At 39.5% G+C, this 14164-nt stretch overlaps 1 protein-coding gene across 1 annotated transcript in view; it reads left to right on the forward strand.

Moving 5' to 3' along the window:
- Nucleotides 1–14164, forward strand: part of LOC136426457 (fibrocystin-L-like) — an 80472-nt gene that overhangs the window by 22604 nt on the left and 43704 nt on the right. Inside the window, exons 7-28 of the mRNA XM_066415157.1 lie at nt 511–592; nt 1152–1205; nt 1585–1661; nt 1987–2029; nt 2423–2493; nt 2949–3065; nt 3440–3532; nt 4032–4176; nt 4529–4649; nt 5140–5231; nt 5902–6061; nt 6426–6534; nt 7215–7349; nt 7903–8048; nt 8345–8578; nt 9104–9231; nt 9924–10105; nt 10776–10933; nt 11344–11512; nt 12122–12273; nt 12769–12997; nt 13558–13860. Of these exons, the coding sequence (XP_066271254.1) occupies nt 511–592; nt 1152–1205; nt 1585–1661; nt 1987–2029; nt 2423–2493; nt 2949–3065; nt 3440–3532; nt 4032–4176; nt 4529–4649; nt 5140–5231; nt 5902–6061; nt 6426–6534; nt 7215–7349; nt 7903–8048; nt 8345–8578; nt 9104–9231; nt 9924–10105; nt 10776–10933; nt 11344–11512; nt 12122–12273; nt 12769–12997; nt 13558–13860 (3000 nt within the window). The remainder of the gene's footprint in view (nt 1–510; nt 593–1151; nt 1206–1584; nt 1662–1986; nt 2030–2422; nt 2494–2948; nt 3066–3439; nt 3533–4031; nt 4177–4528; nt 4650–5139; nt 5232–5901; nt 6062–6425; nt 6535–7214; nt 7350–7902; nt 8049–8344; nt 8579–9103; nt 9232–9923; nt 10106–10775; nt 10934–11343; nt 11513–12121; nt 12274–12768; nt 12998–13557; nt 13861–14164) is intronic.

Below are 14164 nucleotides of genomic sequence, written 5' to 3' on the forward strand. Positions count from 1 at the left end.
TTCCTGTGACGCTCGAACTCTGACCATAACGGTCGATTCGGATTTTTCGTAGCGTTCTATGCTGGCTTATTTGCATATTAACTTGCGGGACGCAAGTTGATATGTAGATGAACCAGATTTTACACGTTTTGCGTTTTTCGTCGTTTATCAATGGTGGAAATGTGACAAAATGACGGGAATATGTTGGAAATAAGTAACAAATAAGTTACAAATGTGAATCTTAGTGTAGATCTTTCAAATTCTTACTATTTGTAGTTTTTACCCGCCAGATTCTACAATATGCCCCTTTAATTGGAATTTTGGGATGAGAAAGTTGACTTTTTTGTAAATTTAGCTTGTAACGTTACATGTACTGTATAAGTTACTTTTTCAAAGGAGTCAAAAGCCTATATTCCATCCACACTGTCACAGACAGTTTCCCATGAATTTTTTCCCATCAATGTAATCTTGATCAGGATCTTGGTGAACTATGATTTGATGGTTATAGTGTTGCATCACTGTGTTTTTCAGAAACTGTTGTGGACATTCGTGGAAGGATCTTTACTTCAAAGTACCAGAGTACTATTGGAGGCGAAGGGGCGACCATTGAAAGGTTGGTACCAAGTAGAAATTTTGAATGATTTTTTTATTATTTTCTTTTCTTGACCTTGACTACCACTAATGCCCACATTGTAAGGTAAGCCTTACATTTAAGTGATTCATTTAAATAGTGCTCAATGATATCACATGTAAAATCTTGAAATCTTGGCGCTTTCATTTTTTCAGTTTTCGTGATAACCTCTCCACAGTGAAATCATGTCACTTAAGATATGCATTTTCATACTACTGGCTGGCATAATTGTTCCAGCTGCAGAATTTAATCCACACAAAAGGAAATTAATCTGTAACAGATGTGTGTTCAAAGTTTTGTTTGTTTTATTAAGGAGAAGTTGGTGTGGAGGATTTCAACATTTTCTTCTTGCCTACCTTCTCTGACAGTCAGCAAAGAAACGTTACAATCTTTAACCCCAACTGCTTGGAGATACACAATGTTTTTAAGTAATAAAAAAGATTTGGTCGCCCCTGTCCAGTACCATTTTATTGTAAGTGTAACAAATAAGCTGAAATCGATGTATTAATGTTGACTATATAATTATGCTTTCTTCCTGCAGATCATATGTTGGAAAGGACATTTGTGACTTGGTTGATAAGACCACTGGAGAACTGTGAGTAGGCAATTGCATCTTTTACGAATAAGCTATAGTTCATGATTTGAACTGCAAATGCATGAGTGGGGTGATCCATCATCGTCATCATTGGTCCTCCTCGTTACAAGGTGCAGCAAGCAAAGTTTATTCTCCAGAACTGATTGTCCTGCTTGTAAATACACAAACATACTAAGTAAGTCCTTTCTCTGACACACACAAGCATTAGGCCTTTCTCTAGCAGCCTATCTCTCCAGTTGGCCTTCCTGATCACTGTATTGTAGACCTGGGTGGACAGGCAACAGTGCCCAGGCCCAGTGCTACATAGATACTGAGTTAAAGCTCCCAATGGATTGGTTACCAGCCTATTCATCTTACAGTTGAGTTTTTTTGTTTACAGGTATGGGATTCAGCTGGATAACGGCGGGACGTCAAACTGGGGAAACCTCAAATGCCAAGTCAAGAACAAATTCATCGGTAAGCTCCAGTCATACATTCAGGACCTTTCCACTACTTTGCTCCTGACCACTACCCAGCCAAGTGTTTGCCTGGAATCCATCCTATTCTAGCTCTAGTTCACAACTCTAATCGCTTCCAAGCAGAACATGACTTTCCAACTTTCAATTTTCAAGGTTTATAGTCGGCTAGCACAAAATACTTTTTAAGACTAGTAGTCAACCTTGCCAACCAACTTCCAACTACAGTTGACCTTGCTCATGACTCCCAACCATGGTCCCAACCGTGCACATATATGAAAATGATGTTGATATTTATTAACATGTTTTCTTTTTTTTGCCTACAGGTAGTCACAATGGAAGTTTTGTGATCAGTGGGAGCCATGGAGAGTACGTACTTGTGTTCATTTGTTGTGTGTGCTTCTTGTGTTCACTGCTTGTGTTAACTGCTTATGTGTTCACTGCTTCTTGATATTGAACACTTAGTCTCGTTGTGTCCAATTGTTGTGTCCACTTCTTATGGTCACTTCTGGTGGTCACCAGAGTTGTGTGTTTTAAATATCTTATTATTATTTTATATACAGTTTATTTTTTGGTCTGCCAAATCAAGGAAGTTTTGAACTCAAAAAGTAAATACCACATTCTGGGTAAAGGTTTGAAAAAAGAATAATTGACTTGTTATAATTTAGAAAAAAAATTGACTTCCAGAGTAAAGTAGAATCTGAATAACTGGGCAATCCTTCACTGTTTTTCTGATTGATGAACTCTTTCTACTTTCCACAGGTCCCAGAATAAGAAAGAGAACATCAAAGTGGATAAAGAGATGAATCTGTATTCATTCCAAACTCATGCAGGTCAGCAGTTATAACTTACACCAACATAATTTCTGTGTAGTTTGGCAAAATGAATCTGCCACTTATGATGATGATTGTCGACATTATACAGACATGTAATAGGCTAAGTATAGAGTGCCTGATATAGAAATAATGACTGTAATATCGACATGTTCTCAACTGTTAAATTTACACTATGAGGAAATGTATCCTTTGAAATGTTGAGCCGTACCAATGTCAAGGCCAAGCAAAGATCATAATTGGTCAGTAACACTATTATATGAAAGTTAATGCATAGTTCTAACTTCTATCTTTATAGTTGAGTTAAAAAGCTGGTTTTAATGTCTGTGGAATTCAAATTGACTTATAGCTTAACTTAAAGCTTAACCCAGTAGTATGTACTACACATATACAATTGCATTGTTTTTCCTGGAGATGTTGACTGACTGAGTATTATCTGCTCTCCAATGCTACAGAGGTATTGGGTGTTAGTCCATCTGGAGGTAGTGAAGAAGGAGGAACCCGTATCACCATCAGGGGGAGGTTCTTTAACTACACCACGGGCAGGACACCTCCGAGGGTTCTCGTCGGAGGTAAGGGATGGTGTGTGTGTTTGTGTGTGTGTTGTATGTGTTTGTGTGTGCATGTGAGTGATCATGAGTGTATGTATGATTGTGTATTTTTGTGTATGTGTCTGTGTGTATGTATATGCGTCTGTATGTATGTGTGTCTGTATGTGTGTCTGTATGTGTGTATGTGTGTGTGTGTGCGTGCATGTGTGTGTGTATGTATGTGGGCATTCTTGTGTTTATCAACCTTTATGTTCCTTTGCATTTTTGTGTGTCTATGATGAGGCTGTGTTAAATGGAATCTATATTTTACTGTATGGTTTTGCTCTCCTATAGTTGCTACTTGATATATGCCATATGATACTTGTTTAAATGATGAATATGTAATACTTTTCTAGGACAACCATGTGAGGTTCTTGGCACTCCAACATTTGATACCATCAAGTGCATCACACCGGCCGTTCCAGAGAACCTCCCTGCAGCTTGGCCAGGTCAGGACACCTCATGATAAACCATGAGGAAATCTGAATGCTGTTACTTAAACAGTAACTTTTGAATTTAAAGAAGACGATTAGTTGCCAAATATTGTTTAACCTTTTGCACACTGCAGTAGCCATTTGGCTGCTAATTCTCTATTGGTTACCAGGTTTGGCAGTAAGGAGGAGGTTAAAAGAAAAAATGTAGCACAAAAAATTAATGCATCTTGGGGGCATAGTCTTTTTTTTTATCAGTGGGTAAAAGTCACTGGATGAACACTGAAAATAAATCATTATATTCAGAATACTCTTCCTGAGCCTAAATGTAAATGGAGTATGGCAGGAAAAGATTCTATTTAGTACTCTTCAAGTAGAGGTTGGTGGAGAAGATTTTATCATATGCCCCGTTTTCTATCTGCAAAAGTCCACCAAGTTAGCTATTTTAGTATAATATGTTGTAAGAGACCAAACAATCTAATATTATCTCTCTTGCTGTTTTGGTTGTGGTCTCTAGGTGGCCGTGGTGCAAAGATAGAACAGTGGAACAACACCAATCCATGGGCATTTGACCAGGTCACAAACTACACGTCAGACATGCCTGGGTACTGGGTCCGCCCTCCACCAGAGGGCTTCTGGTGGGACGAGTCTGTCATGGAAAGGTAAGTGGATGTACCACTGGACATGCTACAGACTTGCTGGATGCCCCAAACTAAAAAGAATACAAAAAAGAAAGCCAATTGATAACCCCTAAACCCTGTTTTCATCAGTTGATGGTGCTTGAAATGCTCATCTGGTTACAACCTGTAAGTCTGCTGTAAATTCAATTATTTTAATTTTCTTCCAATTAATACCGGGGGTACCTACACTCGCTACCCAGAAAATTGAATGGCACCCAGCTACACATTTTTAACACTATCATGTTAAAAGTTTTAAAGAGGTTATTTTCATTATCATTTGAATTAATTTAGGTTATTTAAAATGCCCTCTCATTGGTTCATCCCTTTTCCACAGTTATGTGACAAGGATGAGCTCGTTCTTTGTACCATCTGCGACCGGACAGTGGCAGTTCTACATCAAATCTGACGACAGATCCAACCTGTACATGAGCCCAGATGAAGACCCTGGAAAAAGGGTTTGTCAACTTTACATGGATATCAGGGGCTGTAGATTCAAAACCAGTATCATCATAGATCCTGATAATTCCTACAATTTCTGGAAAGACTTTTATGGCTAATAGTTAATACATACAGTAACACCGATTTATTATGTAAATCTTGCAATTGTGCCATATCTAACACTATCTGCCTCCTTGCAGTCTTTCTAGATGAAGCTGGCGTTCATTTTTAGGGGGAGAGCTCATTCGCGATTTTCAATATGGCCAAGTTCTCTTTTGACGGTAGAGATTATCTGCATGCCTTCTTGATGTGGATATTTTTCTTCCTGCAGATCTGCAAATCAACTCTCCCCCTAAAAATAAACAACGGCCGCACCTAGAAAGTCTGCGAAGGAGGCTAGTTGTCTACATCTACATATTGATTACAATTAAAGAACTGCATGATCAACTTTATTTTTCATATATATAATAATATGTGACTCTCTGTGTCTCTATGTATCTTCCCCAGGTGAAGGTTGCCCACTGTAACCAATACAGGCCCTACTTTACCACGAAATTGGAACAAAGGACAGACAAAATGTGGCTGGAGAAGGGAAAGAGGTTGGTGGGATCAAATCTTTTTTACAGTATTGTAATCCTCAAGGCAATTCTCTGGAAGTTATATGAAATACACGTACATTGTAGTTCTAAAGGCTGAATATGTTTTCGGCTTTATATGTCTTTCAGTTAGCTGTCTGTGAAGCCATGTACATAACCTTACTCCTTAGATGAAATAATATGTTTTGTGATTCTATTAAGAGTAAAACAAACATGGTCCAGTAAATTTTGTATATCTACCCCAGACATGTTTCTATTATGTCCTGAATCAATATCTGAATGTTGTATCTATCAAAGCCAATTCATAGACAGTTCAATGAAAATTGTCATATACAAATTACATGACCTTGATGTTATCATAGCTTAAGATTTACAAGAAAAGTTTAACTTCTAACACACAGTCATACTGATATCATGATACTTTAATTTGCTATAATTAATTCTGGTCATCTATCCTTAGAAGGGTGCATTGTAGATTGTGGAAATTTTCAAATCAGCTTACTAACAGGCAGTTTATTAGGTGACAGATGGTCATTGAAACATTGGGAGAATAAATCTCTTGGTTGTATAAAAAGAGTCTTTTTATTCAGTGACTTACCAATGAAACTATTCACCGAGTTTAATTGATTGATCCATTGATTGATTGATTGGTTGATTGATTGCTTTTGCTCAGGTACTACATGGAAGCGACCCAACATGAGGGTGTCGGAGGGGCCAATTTCTACCTCGCTGCGCGCTACTTTGACACAGCCTACACCGCGGGACAGACTAAATATGCCTGGATGGAAGAGCAGGAAATCCAAACGTCCTCCACAACAAGAAATGAAGCCCAGGTAAGTCATATCTGAATAAATTATGATATTCCTTCATTGTGCTGGGTCTGCGATACAATCTGTATTGCCTAAAAGTAAGTGATGTAGCTCATCTAGTCCATCTATTTCTAGCTCTGCCACAAAACACATTGACACTTGATGTGTAGATTTGTAAATTAAAGATAAGCAATATCATAATTTACTCATAATATTCCATCATTGTGCTGGGTCGTTGGGTTAGAGATCTGTTTGGACGTATCTTTTCAGGGTGGCAGAACCATGTATCCTGGTGGAATTATCTTAACTTAGTAGATGTTATGATATTAAGTGCAAAGTTTCACTAAAAAATGGCAGTCTTTAATGTGAATTTGTCATGAAATTTCAGATTGTGACCCTGTCAAGCTGGTCCACCGCCTCAGCCAGGGATGAAGTCCAGAGAGTGACGATCCCCAGTGGAGAGAGCTTTAAGTTAACTATGCTGGGTGCTACCACAGGTACGTGCTACAGGTGATGGTAACTTCGGACTTCTATTTATGTTTTCTTTGGTCTTGACATTGTGTGTTTACTTTGGCATTGGTTGGTTGTATGTTTTTGTAACCCAAAAAAGTTATTAACTTAAAATTGGTTTTATACCCTTTTTTGCAGTCTTACAACACAGGTGGTTAAATTTTGGAAAGACATTTATTCAGATCATTTAGCCGCTTTTTGATTTACATTTCAGCTGACCATTGGGTGATTAATATTGATAACATTTCATATTTCTTTAAAGGACCATATTATTATTAATTACGTCCTGCTATCATATCATTATCATGATGATAGTTTCTGGGATTGTATAACATTGTGATAATGTTTGATATTAAAGTACGTCAGGTATAACCTCAGGCTAATCTGCCAGGTTACATAAATCCAACTCTGAAAAACAGTAGGTTTGAGATCTCTCTAGTGTAGCACCCCCCAGGTATGCACAGTTTAGATAACATACAGGAGTGCATCATACTGGGGGATGTTGGGATGGAGATCTGTTCGGACATATCTTTTCAGAGTGGTGGAATTATGAACCCTGGTGGAATTATGTTAAACTTAGTAGATATTAGTGTTGAAATGAAATATTGATGTTGGAGTTTCCTTGTTTTTCAATAATTTAAACTCCTTTAACATTGTTCCTGCCCAGGACTCCTGAACACAGACAGCAGTGCAAACGCGATCGAGAGCGCCCTCAACGGGCTGCCCTCCATCGCTCCTGACAGAGTCAGTGTTACCAAGTCAGGCAACGTCCAGTATACTGTCACGTTCAAGTCTGACCAAGGTAAGATCATCATCATCATTCACACTCACTCTCCGTTTTATCGCCTGTTTTTCCCTGTGATTCGGGGGTTAGACTTGCTTGCACAAGTATTTGGGGGCTTGATGGCAGCTCACCAGGCACCTCTGTCTGCATGCTGGGTTGTCATCCACTGTTTTCTGCAGCTGCATTCAGTCTTTCTTCATCTTCTTCCACCGTGCCTTGCGTCTTGCGAGGTCCCTCTTAGAGTTTCTTTCCTGTTGTAGGAGGGCCTTTAGTACTTCATATCTCGGTAAGGGAATTATAAGTGTGTCCATTTAAATATTACTGCCTTACAGTGTGCAACTTAACTTTTTCTTTGGCAACATACTGGACTTTTCTGGTTGTAACATTCAGTTACACCCCCTTTCCACTAAAGGCTGTAACCACTGAGCAACTGAAAAGCGACCAAATATTTGATAGATTACTTAGCAACTTTCATAAGACAAAGGACAATTTTTTCACACAGAAAAATTAATGTAAGTCGTTAATTAAAGATACATTATTGAAATTCATGTATCAATTTTCCCCTGCTCAGGAACTTTCCCACTGCTTGAGGTGGAACTGGCGAGCGGAGCTAGTGTGGTCAGGATAACTGAAGGCACACCTAAGCTGGCCAAATTCACCCTGGAGTTCGGCGGTGCCTACTCTGACCCCATTGCAAATGATGCAGATGGACCAACGGTGAGAATTCCTATGATTATTGAATGAATGTAGACCGTTATTGTACACACTGGGTTAAGTACAGGTCACAACAAAAGAATAGCATACAAATACATGTGTCAAGTTACTACAAGAATTATTGGTCTAGATCTGTTAGTTAGGAAATCATGGACGTTGCTATACATTGTGATAGTGTTGTTTGACCTAATCAGGTATAGAAATGACTTGATAAATTGACTTTCAAAATCTGATTTTTGGGCCCTAATATTGCTGGACAGGTGTTTCCTTTAAAACAATGAATTTTTTTGAACTCCCAGGTCCGTGCTGCGGTGTTGTCCATGCTGTCCACCAGGTGCGTCAGCGCCATCACCAGCCCCAGTAACTCGATCACCAAGTTCTACCGGGACTACGAGAACCCACCAACCAGCTGGCAGCAGGGCACCAGGGTCCCGGGGGACGTGGGCTGCGGACGCTGGGCGCTGAAGAGACCCCATTGGTTGTACCATCCCTACTTCAACGGAGGCGACGTGCCCTTGCAGACGTATAGATACGTGAGTATTGTTGCAACTCCCTGGGATACACGCATCACACATGGGCATTAAAGTATGCCTGAGGAATGCAAAAGAGTGAAGAGATTCATCAGTCACATGTGATTACCAGTTACAAGAATATTCTTCAATCATTGACTTTAGAAAGGTATACGTATACATATAACCTCCAAATTTTCGACAACCACTGTACATCTTGATTGATCACAGAGATTTATTTTATCTGCCGTTTGTATTTTACATATCTCGAACTGATCACTATTATATCATAATTACATTCAATATGTAAAATTATGCATCATATAATCATGGGGCAAAATAGATACACCTGTAACAGTTACTTGATATGTAGACAGACAATTGAAATATGGCCAAGGTAAAAGATACAAAATTGTAGTTAGCTAAGATTGATATAATGCATGAATTATGAGTTCTCAATGACTTATACACAACCTGTTTTTCACGCAACAGATAGTTCCTCAATCATAATTGAAAAGCTTGTCAATGACTTCTTTTTGTTTCAAACAGACCTGTTTTGCATACAAAGGAGGGCCAAGCTTTAGCCCTCGGATCCAGCTCAAAGTGAGATTCAACGAAAATGGTGGTACAAGAGTGCACTGGACCTACCCTGATGTGGGACTGTTAAATGATAAACAGTGAGTTTCTGTGCTTTTGAAGCCAATCTTAGATCATAACAAATGTATAAGCTTTGTAAAAATGGTCTATCTATTACACATATAGTTAAATGTACCATCCTCCCCACACCTTTCAGTGCTTAAGGTAGTTACATTTGTATAAATATTTCCATTGTTACATGTTCCTTAGTTCATCTTGGGAGACATTTTGTAACAGAAATGGGAGCTCCTAAAAATTGCTAGTAACAATGTTGCCTGTCGATATCTGCTTTGAGATTGATAGAGAACATGCATATTAGTATCAGGGGTATACCTGAAAAATAGGATTGTTGCCTGGGTGTATTTTTCCCAAAATGAATAAATGAAATTTATATTTCAAGAGTGGTGAAATCGGCACAATCTTGTCGCTTTAACCTTTTGATTATTCTACGGAAGCCCGTATGATACAGGTAGAAACCTGTGAGATACAGACAGGTAAAAAAAAACATTTCATTGCGAAATATGCCAGAAGTTGAGAGAATTTTGTGTTCTCAGACAAAAAATTGTAACAACACTTAATTCCATATCAAACATATCCCGGCCCAAGTAAGGCATATTGTAAAATACAGACCAGTTCATAACACCTGTGTATTGAATGTAATCAGGCCCACAGTTTTGAGATAAGATTATTTATGTATGACATTATTCAAACTTGTTCCCTTTATCCACTCCAGGTGGCATTATACCTGTGTGAACCTGTACGACCTGATGGCAACCCAGTACCCCTCGGGGTCAGGGTTCATCATGCAAGGCTTGCTTTTGTTCCAAGCAAATCTTACTCCAAAAGATGAGGAGGAGAACTACTTTGTTGATGATCTCTACATCGGAAGGACTGCTCTTGTGAATAATGTGGAAGGTACCTTGATATTACTTACGTTTGCGGGGACTTGATTTTGCAGTTACTGTAGGAGTTTGTAGTGTTTGGAATTGTTATTGAAGCAACCATAGTTATGCAATAATTACTTTATAGACAGAACACACGTTATTGCTGTGATGAAATCACATGCCTTTTAAGTGACTTTATATTAAGTAACAGTCATGATTATATTTTGATTTTATGACTTTATATGTCTTGTACATGTATCTTAGTCAGACAGAATAATTCTTTATTGTTTCTTATGTATGACCATACTTCCAAAAGGTACTTTAAGTTCTGTCAGCCTCTGATGTTAAAGCACAAAATGTAAATTTGCTTACACTGGACTGATTAGGATGGAGATACTTTATGCAAATCCTGTTCTAACATCTTACTCAAACTCCCTGGGGTCGTGTGGCGTGACCTTAGGGTGTACGACCCAGCAGTCCCGGGTTCAAATCCCCTGATGCCACTGATGTTGTGCCCTTGAGAAAGGCACTTAACACGACTTTCCTCACTCCACCCAGGTGTAAAAATGGATGTATTGCTCTCTGTACGTGGCACTGTTAAAATAAGTAATGAGAAACTTGTGAGTGCAGTGCCACGTCCGCCTTGTCTGTTGAAAAGCAAAGTAAGAACAAAAACAACAAAGACTCCCTTTCCTACACAGACGTGCTATCCCAGCGTGCACCGGGACCTGACCTGGATGGAAACCTGATCGAAGACGTCCTGGTGTCTAAGACAGAGGAGGAATCCGTCTACAACATCACCTTCGTGCCTTACAACTGTGGTCACGACTTCCCACTGATGGGTGTCCGCTCTGCAATGGTAAGACACTCAAGTAGAGCTGCATATTTCTTAGGTACAGGTACAGGTTCAGTTTCCCAGATTTTGTTGTACCTAAACAAGTCAGCTGTCTTTTTTAGTGTGACAAGTGACATTCAGGCCCGAACCTGTTCCTAAACAAATTGATACAGGACAGGTACAGTGTATACCAGTATACAGCCATACCCTTAATACAATATTACCTAATGATTGTTCTAAACATTTTTCTTTTCATATTTTTTTGGGGGGGTTAAGATTTTGTCTGGGAAATTTATGTATCTCACTTTATTACTGTCAATTGTTTACGAACGTTAGGTTGAGGCTTGAATGAAGTCTATATAAAATTCCTAAAATATCAGCGAGAGTGAGCTGATATTTTAGATTTTATATGGAACTACATGTTACCACCGTGACAATACAAAACTTCATCTATCCCACAGCAAAGCGGTAATCGCAACAGAAAGACCTACACCTTTCCAAGCACCGGCACCAGCTCCCAGATACAGATAGAGAGGGAATGGGGCGCCACACCACCGATAACTGGCACCATGGACATCAGCTACAAGGGTGTGACTCTGTCTGGTAGGTTGCTGGAGTTAATGCAGAAATGTTCGCGGTGGTTTTATGTTCGTGTTTTTTGTGGTGAACTATTTTGTGATAACTTAAATCTACCGGAAAAAAACATTCCATTGTGTGACTGTAGCGTTACTCAAAACCCCAGTGCCAACGCTCTATTTTCTCCCTCCCGCGAAATTAAATACCCGCTAATTATGTCTGCATTTACAGTATGCCAGACAAGCTTGAGTTCATAGATGGCAAAATCTTATGTCTGAAACAAGGGTATAAAGAGATATTTGCTTGTTTTGTAAGATGTTTAATTTGTAATCGATACATTTGCTCATTTTGTAGATGAATTGTCTCCACCTCATTTTGGAAATGGTTAAAATATGTTAAAATCGCAGTCTTTGAAGCATCTTAAAGAATGAAGAATACTATATTTTGATTTGAATGTGTTTTCCATTTTGGCAGAAAGAATTTGGTAGCAATTTTGCCAGGGTATGCAAATTGCAAACTGCACAGACTTAATATGTTATGATAGTATACTAGTCAAGTGGTTGAAGAATTAATGATATTAACCACTTCTTGTTATATAAAATGAACCTCAGAACCATGCCTGTATCCTCTCTTCAGGGGTTCCGTCAGACATTTCTGCGAGTGAGCTGCAAGCCCAGCTGATGACTCTGGGCACAGGTGACATATCCGTGGAACGGGACGGCTCCTGTTCCGGCTACAAGTGGACTGTAGACTGGCTGCTGAGTGGAGGAGACAAGCCCGCTTTTGAGGTTAGAGTTTCAACTTACACGCATATTTAAGACTTACCAACATGACCATGTGCATGAAATTATTTGAAGTTGTGAAACGTGAAAAGAGTTTTTAAGAGATCTTCAAAAGATTCTTTGACATATGCATGCTCAACAATTTTGCCACAGACAATCTCTTGCTGTGCTGTCATGTTGCTGTAATGGTTAGGGTGTTTGGCTCTGGTCCTGGTTTGGAATCCCCTGACATGCCACCAATTTTATGCACTTGGGAAAAGCACTTGACACGTCTTTCCTTGCTTGATCCAGGTGTAAAAATGGGGTTCCTTACTTCAGTTGGGGTGGTAAAAGGCAGTGGAAGGAGAGGGATGGGCTCTAATACCGTACCCTAGACACAATGGATAACAACCCACTGCCCCTACGGCCTCAAAAAGGCTATGGGACTACCTTTATACATGTACCTTTAACTAAAATGAAATAATTTAAAAACTATTTACAACCATTTACCACTATATATAGGTGTTAGGCAGCGGCCTGATTGGTGAGGATGCAGTGGTAGAGGTGACAGAGTCCAGAGATGGCGGCCTGTTCATGTATCCGCTGGGCGGTGACTACACGGAGACCGTGCACGACGAACCGCAGGTCCAAGTCTTCGTCAACAACATCCCCTCCTCTTGTGTAGGAGACTGTACCTTTGAGTGGAGCAATGACGCCACACCGACCATAACATCCTTGTCTCCTACTAGTGGTGAGTACATGATTATATTAATTTTGCTTTCTCTTTTAGAATACCATCCTGCATACATTTTTGGTACCGAATCTCACGCCTTTTGAAAAGATTATTTCTCATAATTTGGCTGGATATCCTAATTACAAATGTATAAGATCACCCCATTAAGAAAACGGTATTATTTAGATCTTTTCAAGAATGTCATGAATGTCTTAAACACCTGGATATGTAATATAAAGTGTGCATACCTTGGGGAAAACTGGTAGAGCTAGGGGAATTTCCCCATAAAATGAACCTGTAAAAACTGTGCATAATTATATAGCATCTGCCATCTCTGTCAGGACCAATGGAAGAAAATAAAGCTCTCCAATGACCTTACTGGATCAATATCACTTTGAAATTCACTTTTAATGACAAGTTTATTGCAAGTTCTTGCCCGTAGGCTAATTGCATTAGTACATGTAACATGGAAGGATGGACATGCAATTGGTAACAATATTGGCCAGCATGTGACTATTCTAGTCTAAATACGAACACTAAATTCTATCCCATTAATTAATTTTTCCCTTTTTGTCCAGGTTCGGCCAGTACCAGCAGGCGTAGGAAGAAGAGGAGTGCCAGCACTGTCGTCACCATCACAGGTAGCGGCTTCAGCACAAACACCTCCCTCAACAGCGTCGACATCGGCGGAGTGGCCTGCGTGGTTGCCACGGCTACGGCCGAGGAGATCACGTGTTCCGTACAAGAGGGCGCCGGTGGAACCCACGTGGTGCAGGTGACGGTTGACGGGAAGGGACGCGCTAAGCACGTGAACGAGACGTTCCGTTTCACGTACACTGCCGAGATCAGCGGGATCACTCCAACATCTGGCAGCCTTGGAGGTCAGTTCTACCAGATACTAGTAATCATTGTTACAGTAATATCTATATTGTATTGCAAGCACGTCAAACCCCCAGATGATGGGGAAAAGAAGACCGGATAGTGAGTGAGTGAGTGAGTGATTAATACAGCCAGTACATGTAGGTACAAATTTTTGAGTTGTAGAATTTTGAATTCAATACTTATTTTAGCATTGCACAAAGGATCGATCATCTTTCATTAGAAGCCTTTTCCAGAACTCACTACTGTACACAAAATTTTGCAGTATCTGTAATTGGTATTGTATGACTTCGTATTGACTAAGTG

This window comes from Branchiostoma lanceolatum, chromosome 1 (genome assembly GCF_035083965.1).
Source record: "Branchiostoma lanceolatum isolate klBraLanc5 chromosome 1, klBraLanc5.hap2, whole genome shotgun sequence".
Classification (NCBI taxonomy): domain Eukaryota; kingdom Metazoa; phylum Chordata; class Leptocardii; order Amphioxiformes; family Branchiostomatidae; genus Branchiostoma; species Branchiostoma lanceolatum.